The sequence below is a fragment of the Chaetodon trifascialis genome, chromosome 21, assembly GCF_039877785.1.
Source record: "Chaetodon trifascialis isolate fChaTrf1 chromosome 21, fChaTrf1.hap1, whole genome shotgun sequence".
NCBI lineage: Eukaryota > Metazoa > Chordata > Actinopteri > Chaetodontiformes > Chaetodontidae > Chaetodon > Chaetodon trifascialis.
The window spans coordinates 19,775,091-19,799,730 of record NC_092076.1 but is presented as its reverse complement, the minus strand read 5'-3'; the positions used below and the strand labels follow the sequence as shown (position 1 = coordinate 19,799,730).

At 40.8% G+C, this 24,640-nt stretch overlaps 1 protein-coding gene across 2 annotated transcripts in view; it reads right to left on the bottom strand.

The window, feature by feature from the left end:
* Nucleotides 1-1,602: 1,602 nt before the first annotated feature.
* Nucleotides 1,603-24,640, bottom strand: part of reep3b (receptor accessory protein 3b) — a 48,716-nt gene continuing 25,678 nt past the window's right edge. Inside the window, exons 3-9 of one of the 2 annotated variants that reach the window (XM_070990764.1) lie at nucleotides 21,154-21,230; nucleotides 20,163-20,283; nucleotides 19,960-20,073; nucleotides 11,115-11,277; nucleotides 5,598-5,731; nucleotides 5,319-5,427; nucleotides 1,603-5,280 (exon numbers count right to left, since the gene is read on the bottom strand). In XM_070990764.1, the coding sequence (XP_070846865.1) occupies nucleotides 5,356-5,427; nucleotides 5,598-5,731; nucleotides 11,115-11,277; nucleotides 19,960-20,073; nucleotides 20,163-20,283; nucleotides 21,154-21,230 (681 nt within the window). In that variant the 3' untranslated portion in view covers nucleotides 1,603-5,280; nucleotides 5,319-5,355. The other variant, XM_070990765.1, reaches the window with a different exon arrangement.

Here is a 24,640-nt window from a genome sequence, read left to right as displayed (position 1 = left end):
GCATGGGTGATCATAACTAATAAAAACTAATTTATTTGGAGTGTGTGTGCTATGTATCTGCATGAGTCAGTTTCCCTGCATCAAGCCTTCACTCAAAAACATTTTTATGTGACAGGTTTTTGTCACACTTTAATCATTAGAAATTACGAAACAGACTGAAACAATATTAAGGTGACACCATGCTATAAAGCCTATATGTGATAAGTAGCAACATGTAGCTGTGGAAGAGTGAGAGGATCTTAGAGACACACTGCTGCCTGTAGTATTCCTATGTCAATGATGATATGAATATTATATATATACACACACACACCAATATCACATTAACACAGCACACAACAGCAAAGATAACCTTGTTCTCATGAAATTCTTATCTACTGTATTCACTGTATTTACTGGTCTGGTTCAAGGTTCAAGGTTTTATTAGGATCCCCATTAGCCTGGACAACCAGCTATTCTTCCTGAGGTCCTTTCAATCATCATATCATTCAACATAAACATCACATCATGGTCTGCCTTATGTTGTTATGTCAGTGGTTTGTCTTTTTGTCTTAATAATAATAATAATAATGAAAATAATAGCCCTGCGATCGACTGGCGACCGGTTCAGGGTGTATCCCGCCTCTCGCCCGTTGAAGCTGGGATAGGCTACAGCCCCCCCACAACCCCAAAAGGGATAGGCGGTATAGAAAATGGATGGATGGATGGATGGATGGATAATAATAATAATAATAAGAAGAAGAAGAAGAAGAAGAAGAAGAAGAAGAAGAAGAAGAAGAAGAAGAAGAAGAAGAAGAATATTGCCCTTGCACTTTCTCTGCTACAAGGAGGTGAAGACAGGATGGCCGATTAACAAGCAGGATGCATTTTGGTCATTTACTAGAGGGATGGCGTCATCCCTCATACCACCTAATGTTCTCAGGATACTGAAACTAGACTTCAGTGTGTACAGTGTTTGTTTACAGCAGCCTCGAACTTCTTGATTGATTCAGAATAATTTGGTTGTCACTGTTGTTGCTCTCGCTAACAGGAGCTAACTGGTTAACTTGCAAGCTCAACTAGCAGCTGTTGAGCTTACTATCTTAAGCCAGGCAGAGGGCGTGTGATTGGCTGAAAAGTGCAACAAAATAAACATTCATCATGTAAATTGACATGAAATAAAACTTGTCATGAAATGAAGTGTTACTGGGAAAAAATGCTCTTATGATAGAAATGCAGACTTTGAAAAGGGCACTTAGAAATACAATGTCAGTAATGTTATTAAAATGAATGATGTGACATTTCAGAATGACTTGAATTTTGATCATTTCTTACATTTTTTCAAAACTTCTGTTCATTTACCTATTTTCCAGAATTTATTCTAAACGATAATTATCATAATATATTTAATATTGAACATTTTAGAGTTCCACAGGTTCATGTGATAATAAAGCCATTATGAAAGATATGAAGACAAAATATAGATAACATTTTGAAATGTCATGGATTTATCTCATCAGTGGAACATCATCACAGAAGTATGAGTTTAACAGTGTACTGCAGAAGCCTGCGTGCTCCTGTGCACTTCCTGAAGGCATGAAGAATTAACAGGCCACAGACATACTGTACTTGTTGCCCTGACTGTAATCAGACAGCCTTTATTGCATTTACAATCCAGCAATCCACACCAGACAGTTTCCCACACAGATCAAAAGCCCTGTCACACAGCTCTGGGTGAGTACATGAAGCTTTGGTATCATTAGTCAGTTATGAGCATTACATGGACATCATGACATGAGAAAGTCTGGCTTGTTGTTGCACCTCAACAAAATCCGGACAGGGTCCAATTTCCTGTCCTGGAGCCTGTTTGGAACTCTGGCAAACTCATCATGTCATCCACAAGGCCTCTCAGAGGGTATTGAGACTCGCAGAAGATGAGTGTGACAAATGAAAAGAAAAGCACAACAGTGTTTTGAGGCCCTCATATATTCCATACCAGACATGCAGTTCTATCAATACAATAGGTGGACATCTGTGTAGACTCTGAAAAACACCAGCAGGTGACGCAGCTGACATCACACAGATCCTTGAGCGGAAAGTAGAATTTGAACTTGACAAAAGAGCCTTCAAAACAGATTCAGGGCATCCTGTCAGATTCTTCAAGTGTGTGAAATGAAGAGCATCCTAGCAATAGATGCACCTCACACACAATCCAGACAAGCTGCTTCTGCCTTCCTGTGTCTGCTGTGGAAAACCATTCCCACCATGCCAGCATGGCTTCAGTGGTCACTTGTGGCTCAGCTCAGTGTGAGCATTCTAACGTGTTGAACATGGAATAATGTTGGGCTGCTCGATTATGGCAAAAATCATCATCATGATTATTTTGGTCAATATTGAATTCACAACTATTTAACACTATTACTCACTGACTTCGGAAACATCACGCATTAATTGAACTTAAAGAAAAAAATACAGAGATAATACACACCCTGCAAGCTGTCATGTGCTCAGGCTCTCCTCATATATTTGGACAAGGTTTTGGGACTGTCACTGTGCATTAGCAGTTCGGGCTTCGGGGCAGGGGTGAACACACACCACTGTAAAGGAAAAAGGTGCCCGAGGCTCATAACACAAGACAAAAGCAGAGCAGAGCTCAGCAGGGAAGCCAAGCTCTTCTGTTTAGACCACAGTGGGGGTGGACATGCAGTGTGTGTGTATGGTCATCATGTACATTCCAGGTAGTCCTGCTCAAATGATGAAACTCACGTCAGACAGGACCTCACAGCTGTGCTTTCACAGAAATTCTAATTTGGAAGTAACACTGCCAGTCTGCTGTCTGACCTGTCGATTAATGCACCATCATCCTGGAAGAGATCACTTCCACCTTTCCTTTAACTTCTCACCCGTCTGTATCAACTTTGTAATTTCTGGGAATGCTACTGGGTAAAAGTTTAGCCAGAGGTCCTGCTGAATCGGAGGCAAACTGATAAAGACATTATATAAAGTCACTGTTCTATCTTTGCTAAACTTTCCACAACAGCAACTGTAGAGGACATTTCCACAGCCTGTCAGCAGCACAGCACTGACTGCAGCGCCACAGGACAAAAACAAGCCAAACTTTGAAATGTCATGAGAGGCCGTTGGTATTAGCTGTGCTCTGCATCCTCCCACAGCAAAGGACATTAAAAAATGAGATGACAAGGAGGTATATGTGCAAAAACAGGTGATTACAATACAAAAGACTCCTTTGGATCAAAAGGTAACTCACACACAAAAATATTTAAAAAGCTAATCTTCAAGAAATACAGCTAGAAATGTACAATCAGGGGTGTGATCAGGACACAGTCATAGAAAAGTACGAGAGTAAAGAGCAGGAGAATAAGAAACCATCAGTGACATCAGTGAGAGGGAGCTGTGTTTTCTCCGTTTCCTATTCCCTTTCTTTCTCTTCATTGGTGTTCACTGTCAGCCACAGGGAATAATGTTCCTCTGCTGGTGCTTCACTCACACAGACTCAGTTCAACTTCTGATTCATTCCACTCCACTGTCCTAAGGTTCAAATGTTCACGATGGAACTGCTGGTATCCTGCAGCGATTCAGGACTCTCGCACTGTCACCATGGTGACAGGGAATGTTGCACGTGTCTGAACCTACATGTGTCCCTCAGGGGAAGAACGCTGTCGGCAGACTGCGACACTGGTGTCAGAGGTTCAGCGAGGAACAAGTTCCTCACTGATGAAACACCTGAAAACAGCAGAAGCAAAACTGGTACCACGTTCTCCTTATACAGGGTGTTTCAGCTGGTTTGTCACTATGAGCGACGCCTTTCATGTAACAGAGTCATTTGATCCATTGTGAAAATGCATCTTTAAAGCAAGACCGCAACTTTAGATAAACAGCAACCACAAGTGGCACTTACAATTCATTTAAGTATGTTCTATAGAAACGTTCCATGCCATTGTATCTAACATGCTAAAACGTCGTCTAAGGCCGGGTTATGCTGGAAAAGAACTAGCTGGTATAACATGAGGTCTGATGGTGTCAGACACCCACAGTGTTCTGAACAGCCACGCTGAAAGTGAAAATCCAGTCATCATAGAGCGGGGGAGACACCTTTAAATCAATCAAGTCTCCGTATAATGGCGCACGTTTTCAGACTGTCTGCTGGAACATATTCATAGTGTTGCACTCATGTGAGAAGTAACAGAAATAGTTGTGTGACAAATGGAAATAGACCTACAGAGAGATGACCCAAAGACCCAAAGCCTTAAATCAGTATCTATCCACAGTCTGCTGACCATCAGCCACCATAAGCTACAGTGAGACCAAGTGACACTGCCAGAGTGTATTTTAATGTGTATAAAGGAAACTCTTCATTTGTAAGAGGAAGAGTATAAGTTCTTCTTTCAGAAGCTGCATGTTTGCTTTAAAGCTGCATTAATCAATAGTTTTACATTAACAATGGATCCATGTATAATGTGGGCTAAAAGGAGAGGGAAGATCAGACTGTATGTCTGCTGGATGTGTCAGTAACATACTGTGTGCCGACATGTTCGCCATAATAGCTTTACAGAAGGGATACTAAGTCAGCTTGTTGGGCTGCCCTAAGTGACCAAAATGTAAATGAATACAGCTTTAATAAGGGGTCATGGGCTTCACTTTGTAATAATCTATGAAGTCAAGAGTTCCAAGCTGTTAGATAATTAAAGTAATCTTGAGTTTAAATGGTCCAACAGTGTACTGGGAGAGTCTCCTGACAATATTAACAGATAAAAAAGACAAAAGTGTTGTAGAAAAATGAATACCAGCCAAAAGGATGTTTCACAGCCCGGTAACCCTAAGTTGGTCTTATTAAAGGCTTATAACAATGCTATAAAACATTAGCAAATGATTTTACTGTTAGTCAGCCATTAATTACAGGTACTGAGCACTTTGTAAAGGATGCTGTATTAGAAAGTGGTACCACAAAAGACTCAAGTGGACAGATCTAAAATCTAAAAGACTAAACATACTAAAAGATCACCCCTAAAAACTACAATTAAACTATGATGAACAAACACAAACGTCATGCAAAAAACATGTACACCATCAACCCAAAAAATAAAACATCAAGGTTCTCTGAGAAGAGGCTCTCAGAGTCGCAGGTTTTGGATGAATTCGGTAATAAATATGTGAGAAGAAAGCTCATCATCAAAGAGACAGAGGAGTTCAGCAGAGTGAAAAGTCAGACCGGCAGAGCTGGAATATAGGCTGACAACACCATCCACCAATCAGCAGACTGCGCTGCTGTGTGTGTGTGTGTGTGTGTGTGTGTGTGTGTGTGTGTGTGTGTGTGTGAGAGTGTGTAGGTTTGGGAGTGTGTCAGCAGTAGTCTCTTCACATCCCATAGTTAACAGAGCTCAGCGCTGGTCTCTTCTTGCCTTTAATCTTCAGCGATCCATAACGAGCCTGGAGACAAAATAACACAGTTGTGAATATGTTGGTACTGCAGCCGAGTTCTGAACTGTTTGTCGTGGTACTGAATGATTTCGAAATAATTCTCCGTTCTACGTTCAGGCGAGCTTTTCACTGTGTGAACAGGCAGCCTCCAGCAGCTGCAGCAGTAACGGAACACTTACGTCTTTGCGGACTCTGGATCGTGTGATCTTGACACTCTGTGATCGTCTCAGTCCTTTCTGACTCACAGCCTCGTCTTCAGAGAAGGTCGGCTCAGTCTCTTCATCTGACCTCTCCTCCTGGTCATAGAAGTACTCTGAAAAAACATACCCATACATGTATCAGGAAACAATGACACAAGTGAAACTATGTATTCATGAGGTGTTTTAGAAGATTTACATCTGCTGAGCTGAGACAGAAAAGAAGACAAAACTACAAGGAAAGGATCCAAAGACTGAATGAAAGGAAAAAAAAACAATGATAGAAACACAGAGGTAATGAAGCTAATTTGCCAAAAGTCCACTTGAAATGAACGGCTCAGATGCCAAATCATGATTTAGTGTTGGGGTGACAGTGTAGAGAGCCGAGGGATCCAAAGTGAGAGAGGCAGCTGGTCCAGCAGAGGTCAGCAGACGCTCAGCAAACACACAGCTGATCCCCGCTTGGGGATCTTTGTCTCTCCCCATAGAGACACAACAGTGAGAACACACACACTATCTGAGTCACACTGCAGGGAGGAAAATCAGCACTATCAGAAGAAGTCTGTCATTTGACTGAAATAATGGAAACACAGCAATGAAACCAAAACATCACAGCGTTTTTCAGGAGGAAACCTTTGACTTCAAAGCTCTTTTCCACAGGCTCTTGAGAGCAGCTACTAATTACATTTGAATACAGATTCGTCAAATAAGAGCTCCATGTTTTCCCTGTTCCATCATGAGAGTGAGGATCGCTCCATTAAAGCTTATTGATCAGACTCATTATCTGTCTTCTTCTCCATTGGTTCTGCTGCTGCTGCTGCTGCTGCTGCTGCTGCTGTTGTCACATCTGGAGTCTATAAGAGAAAAACCTCCCACTCTCCTAAGAGCACGAGTTAGAAGCAACCTTTCCCCTCCCCGAGGAAACAGGGTGGGATGAGACGGGGGCCAGCTTCACAGGAGATTTCACATTCCAACCATCAAAAATACCATCTGAATTTTGGATGTGTTGGTTGGATGGTGATCAGCCTTTGTCACAAAGAGAAAAAAACTGTTGTTGTGAGGTTGCTAATAATGAAAGAATTTAGTCCTGACACTTAAACAGTGTTCAGCCCAGTTAAAACTGCCCTTGTCTAGAAATGAGCCGGTTCACTGTCCTCAGCCTGCTTGGCTCCCAGTATCCTGCACAGGAATAACATGATACAGTCGTGTTCTCGGGTGGAATTTCTTTCCTTTGCAGAGCTAAACTCTCTGCCTGGGCTGTGGAGAATAAATCCAAGTCATTCCAGTCATTCCAGCTAATACCGGTCTATTCTGTGGTAAAACTCTCCAATTTCCTGTCATGTAGAGAGCTGAGGGTTTTATTAAACAATGCTTAGTCTAGCTCAGGCAAAGAAAAGACCAGGAGCAGCTTGTCCAACAAGGAGTGCCGGAATCCTTCCATGTTTCTCCAGAAAAAAAGCACATTTGAGTGTTTTCTGGTCCCCTACATTCTCTTTACTCTGTCTTAACCTTTAACCTAAAGGTTTGCTAAGAAAAATAATGATGACAATAATCAAAAAGAAAAGGTCTTTGTGTGACACAATTAACTTTTAAAGTAATATATAATTTGTGTAAGAAATTGTAGAATGTTTTGTACTGACATGAGTCAATTAATTGACTAGTTGGGTGACACAGAATATATTTCCTATATGTTTCCTATTAATTAACGTGTCACCCCTCCTGCTGTATGTGAGCTTGCTCATTCACACAATAGACTATTAACTGCAGTCACACATTTCCACTGTACTACAATAAAGCACGTGGACAGGGACTTCATGGTGCATTTAAGTGCATCTTGTAAACTTTGTAATCTATAACCAAATGGTCACAAAGGATACGTTTGTATCTTTTAGTTCATTAATTCAGAAATATTATTGAATACAGTCATTGGTTCCAGCTCTTGGGCACACTTGTCGCTTTTCTCTGATACACTAAAATCCATGAGACATATTTTACAAAGAGCTTGACTTTGAACGACGCTGCTCTTCATTAAGAACGAGTAAGCCTCCTCCCATTTGGTGGGAGTTTTCTGCAAAGCTGCATTCTTCATCCTTTTTCATCAGGTAATAAGATAAATTCTTATGTGAAATAAAATGGCCTAAAATGACAAAAAATGTAAGCATTTGGCTCGACCAGATTGAGTGAACAGTTTCACATAATCTGGTTTCTAAAAAACTAAAATGTCAACAGCTTTCTTTGATGAAACATTGACTAAACTAGTTCAAGTTTTCTTTGACTGATGCCAAGTCCACACATACACAAGTAGTTTAAAACAAGGTTCTTCCTCCTTTGTGCTCTGTCAAGAGCATACCAAGCCAGCAGCAGGCCATATGACCCCAACCCTAAAGCCGCGATGGCCAATCACTATTACTGATTGGCTACCTGCAACTAGAGGTCCGACCAGGTCTTGTCTGACACCAGTCTGTGCTGAGAAGCAGTGACCTCCATAGCAGATTCTGACACCTGTGTTGCTCAATAAAGGTGGATGAGTAACTGTACTGTAACTGGAGGTGTAAACATGCAAAAAGTCCAAGAAGCACTTGCTAAAAAAGTGACTGATTCAAAAACATATTAATGCACAACGCAAAAGGTTGATGCAATGTTATACCGAGGACAGCAGACTTATCTGTGGGAGTATTCAATAATATTTTATTTTATATTTATTCCCTCACATTTTTCTCTTAGTAAAATTGTTTAATTTTTAAATATATTATTTTAAAAAACATAGCCAACAGCTGCGTTTACAAGAATTGACCAGATTTTAAGATAGTCGGCACACTGAACAGTACGACTACATACAGAACCTTTTGTTTTAGCTTATTTCTAACAATTAACTATTAGCCAAGCAAGCACGCTGTGCTTGTGTAAAACGTAGCAGTGGTGGATGAGGGACTGGGAAGCACAGATTAAAACATTTTCTACATGTTTATGCTTGATGAACAGGTGTAGTAATAAAGCACTGGCTTTTCACTCACAAAAGTTTTATTGCACTTACAGTAAGAAGTGTAGTTGGAAGAGGTCAGCCTCGACAGAGAGCAGACGAGATGCCCCAGTGTGATAATAAATTACACCAGGACACCAATAAAAGAAACAGTCACAGAGTTTATCAGTACTATGGTGTTTAATAATGTTGCCCCGGGGGCCCGTTCAGTGCTGGGTTTTGGCACACAAACATGCTCTCATGTCTCCCTCCCAGCACTGCACCTGAGTCAGTCATGTCTGGAATAAAAACTCTGCAAGTAAAAAAACAAAGAAAACCCCAAAAATCATACTGCAAATGGAGCCTTCTTCGTCAAAATGCATTTCGTTTTTTTTTTTTTTTTACAGTCTACCTTTTGCGTTTCTGGTTCTTCTGTATTTGTGGTTTGAATAGGTTAAGTAAAGCCATACTCCAGCAGCTCGCAGCGCCGACATTCACAAATCAATCAGGATGTTTGTGGAACTGTTACTGGGATGTTTTTTAGCTGAATCTTTATGTAGACAGGTCATCTCACTGTGACCCACAGCCTCATTCTCAAGAGAGACCTGACAGAATTTTGAGGCTCCAGGGGGCCACCTACAGGGGATATTTGGTGGCCACAGCGTACCTTTTGTGGCCACGAGCCATGGTTAATGTCAAACCATGTAACATCATCCAAGATATCCTTTGAGTTATAGGTTTAACAAAAAACATTGATTCCTAAGAGCAGAGGACCTCCAATATGGCCACCAAAGCATGTGTGATGTCATGTGAAAACCCTCCACAGCCATGAGAGCTACATGAAAGAGAGCAGTTAGAGGATGAAAACATCTCTCTTCCTTTGCCTGCCTCTCTGCTGACTGGCTGAGCTGAATACATAATAGTCATTCCACTCTCAGTATGCTAATGTTGTCTACCTTTCCTCCATCCACCCATCCATCCATCCATCCATCCACCTCTTCTTCCACTTCACTCCCTCTCCCTCCGTCCCTTACATCTACACTCTCCTCCTATAAATTCATCACCGTCCTTTCCTCCGTCTCCTCCACTCCCTCCCCCATTCTCTCCCTCCTCATGCCTGACTGCCTGGTCGTGTGTGTTTGACATTCCACCAGCATCCCACCTCACCTCATCTCATCCCCCCTGTCTGCTGGGAAGTCATTTGCACGCTCGCACACACACACACACACACACACACACACACACACACACACACACACACACACACACACACACACACACACACACACACACACACACACACACACACACACACACACACACACACACACACACACACACAGCTTTCATTGACATGCCAGCCAGTCTACAGCTCTCATCAAGGAAGGAAGAAAGGAAAAAAATAATAAAACCAAAATAATGAGCTGGTGAGGCTCTTTGCCACAGCCATGGTGTTGCAGTGATATGGACAGCCCCCTCTGCCAGTCTTCTCAATCATCAGACTTTGCAGATTTCCTGCAAGCCAATATTTGGAAAGAAGATGATCATCATCACCTTCAGTAACACGTGTTTACAGTGCAGATGAACAACCTGCCAGACGTGTATCAATATCAGTTCTGAGAGGAAACTCAAACACAGGCTGAAGTATCCATCATTGGCTCCCACCCTTCAACTGCAGTACATGTATACTTAAAATAGTCCCATTTAGCAGAGTCCAGTATACTTAATGCAACTTAAGTTGGACTTTTGTCCAACTTAAATACTATTTAAGTGTACAAGTACAAAACTAGTTGTCCAATTCAGCACACTTTAAGTACACTATTTAGTATAGTTAATATTCTCAGAATACTAATATTTAGTGTATTTTTTCCAACAAAAAGCAGATGTGATTGCATAGAGTGTGAGCATTCAGGGCATACAGAATGTGTTTCTTTTTCTTATTTCTGTTGAAGGATGAGGAGGATGAAGTTCTGAGTTTTGTCACTACAGTTCCCATCATGCTTGAGGTGATGAAAACAAGGATAGTTTTGCCATGAGGTCAGTGAGCCAGGTATGGGCTACAACAGACTTTTCGTTTTCTTTTGGCCTCTATTTGGTTACATTTCTGTGAATCTGAACCATGAAAAGTCAGACTGCATTTGCTTCTGTCAGTTCCTGTTTCAACTGTTACTATGCACGTGTTAAGACCTCAAGTGATAAGGACGGTCTTATTCTACAGCACCAGTCAGAACTGCTGGCCCTGCTGGAGCTAGTAGTCAGTAGTTATTAATACAAATTTAAGAGCATAAATCCTCACACTTCACCTTAATGATTTTAAATTCAGTCCATCATTTTTGACACACTTACCCAAAATTCTTCTGAGGTTAGGATGAAGGTTAGGGTTAGACAAGGGTTAGTTACCAGGAAATTTATGTTAGTCAGTGTAATTGAAACTTGGAAACTCAGCTGTGTGTGTGTGTGTGTGTGTGTGTGTGTGTGTGTGTGTGTGTGTGTGTGTGTGTGTGTGTGTGTGTGTGTGTGTGTGTGTGTGTGTGTACCACCTTCGTCTGCAGCGTCAGTGCTCTGAGATCTCCTGATGGCGGGGTTGGCTGAGTGGGAGCTGTACTGGTAGAGCTGGTTCCCTCCTCTGTCATCCTGCTGGCTTATCTGTGTGAGGTCGTGCATACTCAGGCTACGCAGCTTCTCTGTGATGGCACCTTGACCCTGTCACACACACATATACACACATCAGTTGATGTTACATCAGCAGCAAACAGGATTTTCAGACCTTCCAGGGACCAGCAGGACAAAATACAACGCACTGATGACTTGAGTGAGTGTCAACAGACTATTTGAGCACAACTTCAAACTATTCCCCTAAAACTATGACACACAGTAAAAGTCTGGTGTTTCCAAATGAATATGCGGAGGCTTCAGGCTGTTTTGAGTGGAGATTGTGATTGGAGATTTTTGTTGTGAGAAAAATATCTCAATTTGTGAGGGAAGCTTCAAAATCTCATTCATAACGTTGGCGTTCAAATTGAAAATCAACGTTTGATAGATCTGCTGCCTTAGCTGCGAAACACAACTCTGCTCGCTCTCTGGAGCAGCTGTGCACTTTCTCTGTGGCACAGTAGCCTTCAGTGTTGATAGGCTATTACTTCAGCAAGCACTGTGGGCGGGACACTAACCAAGACAGACAGAGAGAGGGCTCTGTCAGAGCTCTAAATACATGCATACAGATATATTTATATGATGAAACTGACAAGTTACATTCAGTTAAGAAAGTTGATTAAACTAAAAAAAGACTCATTTAATCCAATGAATCGTTTTACTCAAAACTGCGGAATTTGTTGGAGGATTTTCTTTTAAGTCACAAAAAACCTTGATTAGAAAACCTCAATAGAAGCTTCAAATGTGAAGAAACAAACAAAACCATTTTGTACATCCTTAGATTTGTGTGGTATTGCTAGAGACAAGTAGATGATTGTCAGTGAGTCTGTAAATCAACAAGGTCATCTTCTAACTTATGGACTACTATCAGACATCTAACTACTGACTGCTGTTGAAGTGCTACAAACAGATGTATGTTGTCTCACTCAGGCCATCCACATCCCTCATCTGACCCAAAAATGAGAAAAATCATTTTTGCTCCTTGTAAAACTATGACTTCATTCTCAATTGTTTTTTCTTCATAGAGGCTGAATTCTACATTAGAACTGGTTTGACAGGTTTGTTTGTTTACTTTAGCTGAAGCTGAGGAGGCTTTGGCCATAGCTACACTTTCCAGAAGTAACAGTCTGAATCTTGGACCATTGGGAAATGATGCTCAGAACATTATCTGTCCATTTGACTTGACCCATCATATGATCGATAAGGCAAATTAATGAACCTCTCCAGGCTCTGTTAGCCAGCTACAGCTACCAGCCCTCAAGAAGCACGTAGGGGGGGTTTATTCTAGCAGAGAGCAAGGTTTTTGCCACCCAGCATTTTGTCCAGCTTAACAACTGCAAAAACAACGGACTATAGCATGACACAAAAATGTGACAATTAAAGGGCAGAATTATGAGGTAAGGCAGCTGGATTGGTAGTGACAGGGGCAACTGAATTCATGGTGTAGCTGGCAGTTTATCATGGGTGTTACTCAAATTTGAGTCAAAGTGTTGGCTTTCACAGGATCTCTAGGGTTTAAAAATAAGAACCAATCAATCATCTGCATCAGATGAGTCCATTCAAAATGACATCAGTGGTCATGTTGTCCCTTAAAAGCCTGACTGGAGGGTGTCTGAAATTGTACATTGTTCAAAGTATAGAAATAGAAATGCCTAATATTGAAATAGGATACACTGAAATATATACTTATATGAACAGTGAACACTGACAAGGCACAACAAAATGAGCAATGACAACAGGATAAAGGGAGAGAAAAGGTAAATGAAGAGATTTTTGATGACACAGCAGAATATGTCTGGTGTTATAATGAAATGAAGGGTTTTAACACATTTTTAAAAAGACTCCCAAACATGAAGGAATATAAATGAGGAAAAATGAGGTTGTACACATTGAGTTAAATGTATTTGCTAATAATCTTGATTCTTATTACAACACTCAGAACAAGAAGGAAATTAACATCCAAGATGTATTTTTGAGCTACCAGGTCTGGTACTCAAAGGATGAGGAACGCAGTGACATGGGACAATAATACTGGTATGTGAAATGGAAAGGGAACTTTCTGTCCATGCTGCTTACACTGACTGCTTTTTACCTCCCAGAGTAGCCTGCAGAAGCACAGAAACCCTGAAGAAAGAAGGATGTCAGTACAGAGAGAGAGGGAGAGACAAAGTCATCAGAGGGTTAGCTAGTAGAGGCAGATCCACACATCACCATCATCACCAGAAACAATAGAAACTGTCCAATGTGGTTTTTCTTCAATCGATCTACATGGTGGTTAGATACTTGGAGCAGAAGTCCAGCAGAAATGATTCAGTTTTCCCACTGGCTCTCAATATAAATTCTAATATACAGTCATGTGAAAAAATTTGGACACCCCATTACATATTCAGTTATTCATTATGAAATGTTCACATATCGCTGTCTAATCTTGTTTTTATTCATCTCTGGAAAAGAAAGTGATCTAATTACAGGTAAACAACAAGTGAGTGAAATAACTTCAGTGAGACGCTTCTTGTAACCCTCTACCAGTCTCTGACATCGGTCTGAGGAAAGTTTTCCCACTCCTCAATGCAGAATGCTTTAACCTGTGTGACATTTGAGGGGTTTCTTCAATGTACAGCCCATTTCAAGTCAGCCCACAGCCTCTCAATGGGATTAAGATCTGGGCTTTGACTGGGCCATTCCAGGACTCTCCACTTCTTAGTTTTCAGCCAGTCCTTGGTGGATTTACTGGTATGTTTAGGGTCATTGTCATGTTGCAGGGTCCAGTTCTACTTCAGTTTCTATTTCCTTACTGATGGTCTCACATGTTCTTCAAGCACCCTCTGATACACTGTGGAATCCATGGTAGATTCAATGATGGTGAGCTGGCCAGGTCCTGTTGCAGCAAAGCATCCCCAAACCATGACACTTTCATGTGTCCTTCCATGCTTCACAGTTGGTATGAGGTTCTTTTCCAGGAACGCAGTATTTGGTGTGTGCCAAACATGTCCTCTGTTCTGGTGTCCAAATAATTCAATTTTACACTCATCTGTCCAAAGAACATTATTCCAGAAGTCCTGTTCTTTGTCGATGTTCTCTCTGGCAAACTTCAGTCTGGCCTTAATGTTTCTCTTCGAGAGCAAAGGCTTCCTCTTTGAACACCCGTGAAAGTTAAACTAGTGCAGTCTCTTTCTGATTGTAGAGGCATGCACTTTCACATCAACAGTCACCAGTGGCTGCTGTAGGTCCTGTGATGAGATTTTAGGGTTTTTGGAGACTTCTTTAAGCATCTTGCAGTCTGCTCTCGGGGTGAACTTACTTGGATGTCCAGACCTGGCAGTTGGCAGTTGCTTTGAATGTCCTCCACTTGTACACTAATTTCCGAACAGTGGAATGGCTGATTTCAAAGTCTTTTGAGATCTTTTTAAATCCCTTACCAGACTCATACGCTGCAACAATCTTCTTTCTGAAGGCCTCAGACAGGTCTTTTGATCTCACCATGGTGTTCACTCTCACGTCAACAGTCAGGAGTACACCAAACTGAGCCTACGTTTACGTTTACTTAGGGAAAACGCATATGTTTTCATGCAGTTTGGCCTCTCATTTACACACAGTTTTTTTCACGAAAAATGATCATTTTTAAAAACTCTGGCCAAAGTGGAGATTTCTGAAAATGCCGGTTATGTGTTGGTGTGTAAACAGGGTTAAACAGCGTTTTAGGTTCCAAAACGTCACAACATGCGACTGAAAATACTTAACGTCATGTGAGTGACCTATGTTTACACTCGCACCCATAGGTCTGGCATAGTTATGATGCGCTCGACGGTGTGTTTATCCGGGTTCATGTAAACGACAACATTTTTGAAAACAATGTTGTGTGCACGATGTTATTTTTGATATCCGTTTTCCAAAATACCCTGCTATATGTAAATGTAGAGTGAATGACTGAGGTTTAAACAGGGCAAGTCTCCTTTAAAATGCTGAGTGACAATGTTGTAATCATGTGCACCTGATGCGATACACCTATGTGTGATTTCAGCCAATTTAAGAGGGAAAAATGTGGGGGTGTCCTAATTTATTCCTCAACAGAAATTGCATTTTTATTTTATTACATTTTACAGAAGGTTTTAAAAATATTTTCTTCAGCTTTACTTGTTTAGTTATATTACTTGAATCTCTCAGTATCGTTAAAATAGATATTAAATATCCATATGTTTAAATTTGTCAAAAAACACACGTTTTCATAGGGTGTCCTAATTTTTTTACATGACTGCAAACCATATTATGCATTAGGCCAAAAATCTTGCATTGTAGGAGCAGAGGCATGCCTTTTGATAACCTCCAATCAATTCTAAACAAAGACCAGTATTTTAGGAATACGTTCTAATCACGTGCCAGATAACATCTGTAGCACTGTCCAAACAAGAGCAATCAGCTGAGCACACAGGAAGTCCCTGTAGCTTCCCAAGCTAGCATAGGTTCAAACAATTACAGTTTCACAGCCCCAAGATATATGTTTTGTAAGTGCAGGTATATGTTTTGTTTATGTCTGCACACATGGAGAATCTGTGTTTCAGAGTTACTAGAATTCATTTAGTTTAGATTTTTTCATACTTGGTTCAGATATTTCCCATATTCGAGTATGCTAACCTGACATTATTTACCTGTAGTCACATTATACTGATATAATGTTTGTAATTTGAAATCTGCTGTGTTACTTTTGTGAAAAGTAATAGAAACCCATTATTAAACCCACACTTTATCAAGTTTCAGGTCAGATATGCCTCCTTTACTCTCAAACAAGTCATATATTGGTAAGCTAATTATCATGAGCTTAGTCAGTTGGTTCAGTTTGCTGCACGAGTTACACTTGGCAGTTAATGCGCGTTAATATTTACTAACAACTTTACTAACATTTACTAATCAACTAAGTAAGCACTAGTTTGTGAGGTGACACCTGTTTTAACTTGGTGAATCTCCACTCAGTCAGTACTAGACCTAGGCTAAGTGGTCCTCATGTAATGCAGTGCTATATACTGCATCCAAAGGCTTGGTGTACAGTGTCCAGGGTACTGCAAGTCCCACAGACAGAAATAGCAAACATGCAATACTACAGAACAGACAACCATAATTCAGATTTAGAAAAACAACTGTTGACTGGTCTGTTTTGTTCATATAGCAATGTACCAAAGATGGTGTAAGAGTCTGAGTCAGACATACAATGGAAACCAAAGGTGACGTAGCATCAGTGTTTACTTAGCCATGCCTCTTAAAAGACAGACATATTTTAGCCCATGACCTACAATACGCATGTCAGTACATTACAACTACTGCCCATTTGTTAAAGCGTACCATGACTTCTTGTTTATTCTGTTTGGAAGCCAGCTCACAATTTTTACATGTTATCTTAAATTCAAAATAGTATCTGTTTGTATACCATGCTATATATATATGAAAACACCAGTGGAATGTGTACCAAGGACTGCCTGGATTGCGTGGACATGGCCACAGGTAAGTCTCAGCATAGTTGTCACTCACACACCAAGAGCAGAGCAACAACAGCAACAATTGAAGACAGCAGGACAAAAAGGAAGGAAAGGAAATGTTCAGAAACACAGCCTGCCTCTTCACACCTGTAGAGGCCTTACAGATGTAATTTAAACCAGCCTCAGGCTACAGGCACATCAATATGCAGCATGTACGCTGCTTGCATAATCGAGGAGGCGCATATAGTAGTTTGAAATGTGTGGGTTTCAGGAGTTTCCCAATAAAACCACATGCTAAAAAGGCTGGGTACCCATGATGGAAATGGTGAAATGCATCTGTAAACCAAACCACAGCTCCAGTCTCTGCTGAAAGGCTCTGCTTTAAGTCTTTCATGTGTTCGCTTGAGTCTGTCAGACAGGTTCAGACAGATGGTTTTACTGTACAAGCCAAGGTTCATCAAATTCCAACTAAATACAAAAAGGGATTTGAAATAGTATGGTGACCTAAAATGGTGAAGATAAAACATGGAAGGATAAGGAAGAAGGGGGGAATATAGGAAATAAAGGGAGCAAGAAGAGAGGGGAAAGGTTCCAGGAAGATAAAGACACGCACAAAGTGTGGTACAGAGAGAGACTGGAATGCTGGAGAGTGAGAGAGGCATAGCTTTGAAGCAGTGATTAATGGCATGTTTAATGTAAGCAGAGACAGGAGGGTTTTTACAAGTCCCACACTGCTGTCACTGCAAGAGCACATACACGAGCATGAGGTTAGAGGTACAGCCAACAATTTCTGAGTTCACTCCTTCACTGCTCCTTCTGATCCACATCTCCTTTGTTCTAATATACACAGCTCAACTCATTCTTTTTGTGTTTTTATGTGAACGGACTTAATGTTCTTTTTTTTCTTAAAAGGAGCCACAGAACACTGGCGACATTTTAAGTCTAACACAAACTAATTGAATTGAAGAGCGACAATGGCCCAGTTATTAAAGGAGCGAGCTGGAACAGCTTGATAGTGAGCCACAGGACATCAGTAATAAAAGAGAATAAATGGAATTTAAGTCTTGTGGCATTTTACTGAGGTCGGTTTTCCCTGAGATGTCCTCGTGGCTCCTGACTACTCAAAGAGTGAGTTTGCATTCACACTGATACCTCTGTTATGGTCTGCTTTTACCTATACACTAACATTTGTCCTCTAAAATATGCAAAATTAAGCATTTCCCCGTTTTTTTTTTTGTTTTTGTTTTTTTTTACTTATTCACTGACTATTTGTTAATTCACTCCACTCTGATATTTCTTCATCACAAGTATGTGTGGCATTGCAGAAGAACTGAGACACAAAGTACAGAATGGTAAAAGATGACTCAGCCAACATAACATGAATTGAACTGATATTGCAGAATAGATATTTTTAAGGTCAGGTCCAGCACATTCTCTCTTTTTCTGCTCAGTGTCTGGAGCCAACCCACATGATCCCACTCCAACAAAGAACAGCTTCATTTGCTTTTACTTGCTTTCTTCAAAAAGAGAATTGACTGTTTCATCTTGATGGTCTTCATTTAGATTTGTTGCTTACCATATAAAAATCACAGTGGTTGAAGGATTAAGTATCACGTATCAAGCTCAATCATATTCATGCTAGGTGGCGTCTGCTGTGAGTGTGGATCTAATAACTTGTAGATTCCCAGTGCTTGGGATTACCTCAGTGGAGTGAAGGCTCACACAGGAGACCAGCAGGGATTATCTGAGCCACTCAGGTGTTCGTGCAATGCTGATGAAACTAGTTCACACACACTTCATTTATACTGACTTTGCAGTGAGTGCTAGCTGAGGGACAACAATGCCACTTAAAGATACACTCACACAGATATGGTTGCATGAGCACAGTGTGTCTGACATGATCTCATCTCCGAGTGAAGATTTGATTCGGGGTTGGCTGTAGACTCTATGCACCTCTGCTGCATTCATTCATCTGTCTGTGTTCACTAAAGTGTGTTTTACAGGCCAAGTGAGCCGAGTGACTGCATCCTGAGGAAAAAGGTTGAATTTGGCAAAACAATGGCCAAGACTGCTTTACTGTATAAAACAGGTAGAGGGCAGTGTTGTATGTCAACATGCTGTAGGTAGGTTTTCACACTTTCTTATAAAAGGTAGATAGAAAAGAGAAAATGACTTTAAAATGCTCATCCCCCTCAGTGAAACCAAACACATTAGAGGGAGGGAATAAGAAGCAATCATTTATGAGAAACATTGTCTTCATCTAATGAAACACGAGAGATATAAGGTACAACGTGCCTCATCCACACTTTTGTGAATTTTTGGTTAAAAAAAAGAAAGGCACCTTAACTGACCCTCTGTGGCATATCCTAACGCAAAAAATATATATCTTTTTGGACCTTATCCTGGATTATTTCTTTTATTTAAAAAAAAAAAAAAAAAAAAAATCTAATATCACACGACATGTCTGTGCCCGGCTGAAATGTCTGTAGTAATTTGTCTGAGGTGGAGTAATCCTATCAGGAAGCAGAGCGCGGGGGACACAGTGCCACCAGCTGGTAGGAGAAGTACCACTTCTCAACATGTTTAGATTGATGTAAGTTTCTAGAAATATACATGCATGTGTATTAGTATGTAAAGAAGTACGTTTGAGAGTTTAAAGACTTATTCTGCTTTTAATTATAACTACATTTTATTGGTCGATACCTCTGGGCAACATTGTGCAGTTAGACCACTTTAGTTGACATCATGCTGAGGTGTGGAGATGTTTGACTTTACTATCGACTGATACTGACCAGAAACGGACACAAGAACATTTTATGGGCAGAAAGAATGCGATGAGCAGTTAGGCTCATTCCCCCTGACAGTGAGGACAGAGAGCTTGAGGACAGTCAGGAAGACTGGATCCCCCAATCAGATTTGAGAGATAGTTAGGAGGTCAGGGGGCAGTCAGTAGAGTAACACTTTTGTATGTTGGTTTATATGTTTATATGTAATGTGAGAAACATTTAAACATGAGATGTTTGTTTTTCTGGTGCATATATTGCATATATATTAATGCGTATATATTATACAAATAGTATGAAGTATATTTTATCAGGGACCCACAAGCTCTCAAAAAATTAGAGTTAATTTTTTTCCTTCAAAAATAAGGATTGAGGGGTAAAATGATCATTTCAGCGCATTAATAACAAAAAGAATACATACAAAGAGGAACCCTTCAACAAACATCAAATATGCAGTTTTCATATAATCCAGAGACACTTGCCTTGACAGCTGCAGTGACAGCAGCCGTGGCTGCGATGCTCAGGCCCTGCTTGCCAAAGTTGACCATGGTCTCATAGCTCCTCTCTTTGGCCTGCACAATATATTCATCTATTTCCTACAGGGAGACATCAGCATCATTTTTCTAGTTGACAGTTTAATCAAGTAAAAACGAGTGTGACAATGACATTCTCAGGCAGATCTTACCCTCTCTCTGGAGGACAGCAGAGGGTGCAGACATTTCCTGTAAATAAGACTTGCTCCTCTTGTGTAGGGGGACAGCAGCCAGATCACAATGGCTATCTTCAGCTCGTAGTACAGAGGAAACCTGGGGGGGGGGGGGGGGGGGGGGGGGGTGCCAAATATAACAGAACATGTAACTGATGTTATGGCCATCATTCTCCCACTTTGTGATGTTCTCGGAACTTAATTTGGGCACAGCTCTGGAGGTGGTAAAAAAATCCGAGTTCCAAGTAGTTTGCCAGCAGTGCTGCTGATTGTGATTGGTAAAGCAGATGTGACATCACATCACAAAAAGGACACAACAACTTTCATCCATCCATCCATTATCTATACCGCCTATCCCTTTCGGGGTTGTGGGGGGCTGGAGCCTATCCCAGCTACAATGGGCGAGAGGCGGGGTACACCCTGAACCGGTCGCCAGCCGACTGCAGGGCCACATACAAGGACAAACAAACATTCACACTCACACTCACACCTACGGACAATTTAGAGTCATCAATTAACCTAATGAGCATGTTTTTGGTCTGTGGGAGGAAGCCGGAGTACCCGGAGAGAACCCACGCATGCACGGGAAGAACATGCAAACTTCACACAGAAAGGCCCCGTCTGACCCGGGGAACAACAACTTTCATAAATGTGAAAAAAAAAAACAATATCAGTGTCACTTCTTCCATCATCTCACAACTGCTTACTTCGCTCATTTACCAAACAGCTCAAAAAATGCTGAAATCAGTCCAGCTGCAGCAGCAGAAAACACGTCACAACAAAGACTCCCACAGTTCTTAAACTGTAGGTTAAGACAAGCCGCTGGTTCCAGGTGGTTACGATGCTGCTGTCAAGGCCATTTTAACTCTGAAATATCATACATCAATATCAGCAAGGGTATTTCCACTAGTGATGGGATTCTGTTTGTGTTACCTGAGATACAACCACATAGTTTTTGTGTGTAACTCACCATGCCAGTGTTAGGTCAGTGATGGTCTCCACCACAGTGTAGAGGGCAAACACAATCCAGTACATCATCCATCGCACCTACACAGACACACACACATACACACACAGGCATAAAGAAGACTGAACAAAAGAGCGAGACCGATAAATCAGCTCATATTTGCTGAATGAAGATATATCAGTATTGGTATATATGCTGACTGAGATGAGCAACAAGAAAGTGCAATGCAGAAATACCAAACACGATTTGAGGTCATTTAGAAACATCGTCACCATCACATAGTCCACCAGAGAGCACGGACAAGTCAATATTACAGAAATGTCCTGCTCAGTATGTGTCTTTGTAACTGATCTTACCAAGACTGATTACTTTCTGTGTTTACCTTTTTAAAAATGTGCTGATATATCTATCAGATTTCAGATATCAGATTTTCTAGACTTTGAAATACTGATATCAGTATTGACCTCAAAAATCTAAAATCTGTTGGCTACACTGAACGACTTGATTTCTTCTTTAAAATTCCTGAATATTTTAGCAGCATCTCTAATTCAGTACTGAAGTATTTCAACAGTCCCACATTTTGACGACCAAGGCTATAGATCAGTTCTGTCCAAAGTGAAGGTACAAAGCCTGCACTACACGATGCGTTGAATCGTACTAGATTGATACTAAAGCTGGGTCATCGTTTGAGTGCACCTCAGAGACATGAGGTTCATCTGAACTACTCCTGCATGTTGTCCAAACTATCCAAAATGATGGTGACAGTGAAAAGCACTACTCCTAATGCATTCTTTATTACAGAGTGGTCTCTGGTGCCCAATCTAACATCTCAAAATATGTAACGTTAATCACTAAACAACATGAGATAACTATACAACCATAATCTACAGCAATAACAACAGACATCACGTAGTGAAACTATCACCACAGTAATATAACAGTTATACAGTAATGTAATGGTGCCTTATTATTGGGCAGATTAAATTTGAATGTTTTAATAATAACAACAATAATAATAATAAACTTCATTTGTATAGCACCTTTTGTAGCTCAGAGTGGTTTACAAAAAAGAAATGACATGCACCAAGTGAGTGCTTTAGAATAAAACCCACGTGATGATCAGGATGAAAATAAAAATAGAGAATGAATAAAACCACACAGTGAAGAATCAAAATCTAGGAAAAAATGGAGTAGATTAAGGATGAAAATGAAAATAAGGATAAAGCGTCAAATCACAGCAAAAAACAATCAAATAGAGGTTAAAATAGATTGGGTAGAATGCATAAAATCAAATAAAAGCAGCGCGAGGCGAAGTGTTACAGCAAACACATAATGACAGCTTACACTGGCAAACTGTTAGAAGTTAGCAGTTGATAATTAGAACCTTTATATTTGCCTACACTGTAACGTTTGTCAATACTCAAATGTAGTGAGGTTACCGGTTTGGCTCGCCCTATAACAAGGTGTAACGTTATGTTGATGTTAGCTTGTGTACTGTACAGGAGTCGTTCTCTGTGTGTGCTGTGTGTCACAAAGTAGCCACAATAATTTGCTCCTCCTCATCCTCCTCCAAGTTATCCCATCTTTCAAAATGGTGCACCATGCTAACCACTATTTTACAAAGGACTTTACACCTTAAGATGTAAGCTTTAATTTACGCCTACACTGGAACTATTTCAGCTGGTGCAACTCTTCAAATTTTAGTACACTTTGTTGTAAGTGAGAAATTACATTCAGACTAGGGTTTGTTTGAATTTAGCATAGCTCGTGCAACTCAGACTATTTCACATGTTTTCATTGGCACATTCATCAATACAAAAAGTCTAATTGCTACCATAACGGAACAGAATTTTTGGATATATAAATATTTGATTTTACCCTGCAGCCTTTCATGGCATCGGTTGTAATTTGGTAAGAAAATCTGCAGACACTTACACTCCACCTTACTGCTCTAATCTTCATCATCACTAAAAGGAATATCTGATTAAGCAGAGCTGCTGAAAGCTGAGAAAATAAAGAGAAGCAGGACATTAAAAAGAAGAGAAAGAGATCTAAGGTCTGACTGTGTTTAGTGAAGCTGCTGTCCATTGTTCTACTAACCCTGTTATGAATTTATCTAACAAGTGAACCTGCTCATTATGGTCAATACTTAAGGACTGTAATAACTAGATTTAAGCCACTTTAATAGTTAGTAAGGCCTCAGAGTTACAGAATGTGAGGCTTCCATGGTGTTCTTCTCTTTCTGTCTCCTTTCATCTTGCACCTCTTTTCCTCTCAGGCCAGCAGCGGTGAAGGGCAAACAGTGGTTTAGGATTTTGTCTCTTTGCTTTTCTACTTTCTGCTGTCCTCTCTTGCTCCCTCCGTCTCTCTTTAAGGGCTTTCCAGGCTCTTCTGGCTGGATTTCCATATCAAAGCCAGCGGTAGACGGTGGCAGGCAGGCAGACAGTCACATGGCAAACTGAGGTATTAGCCAGACCCGGCCGCTGCCGCATGACTGAACACACACTGACACTAGCTAATGAAATGTCAGTGTGTGTGTGTGTGTGTGTGTGTGTGTGTGTGTGTGGGTGGGTGGAGGAGTGAGGGAGTAAAGTATGTGTTTGAAAGAGCGAGAACAAGAGAGAGGGACAGAGAACAGTCATATTCACCTGTCTCACAAGCACAAACTCAGATTTACAAACACACACACACAAACACACACATCTGCAGTCTAACTTACATTAGGCAGACACATGAACACACACACTGCACTGCCTCTCCACTGCCTGCACCATTACTGCTGGACTGGTTAATTGGTGACCTTATCGTGAACTCCCTCCACAGTCACACACACACACACACAGGCTCGTGGGAATGATAAATGTAAAGGAGAGAGAGTGAAACACAGAGCCAGTGAGATGGAGAGGACATCTAATTTATATGTTTCAATCTACTTCTGCCTCCACTGCTTCTGGAGGGAGCAGAGGTATCCCTCCGCCTTTCATCTTCCACTTCATACCCCTTCTTTCTCTCTCTGTTGAGAAATGCATTGTTCCTCTCTTTCCTCTTTCTCTTTCCCTCCCTCCTTCATCTCATCAGTAGGGAGGACATTAAGATGTGACCTCAGTGAAATATACAGCAGCCATTTTGCCTTCCTCAGGCAATAGCAGACATTTACTGGCCCCATCTGTGAATAACTGCCTTCCATTAAAAGAGAAAAAACACTTGACATCAGCTCTTCACAGCCACTGGGCCCACTGGTAACAAAGACAGAGCTGGGCAGCAGTGGAGACTGATAACAGAACGTCCTGCACCTATCCAGCCGACAACTTTCATTCAGATAACTAATTCAGAAATCTTTGAAATGACTGTTAATGATTGCTTTTTTTAGAAATTCTGATGTGAACCAAATGAGTGAGATGCTGCCAGTGTCAGTTTAACTGCAAAACGCATGGCAATTATTTCCATCATTGATTAATTAGATTACTTTCTCTAATAATTGATTGGTTGA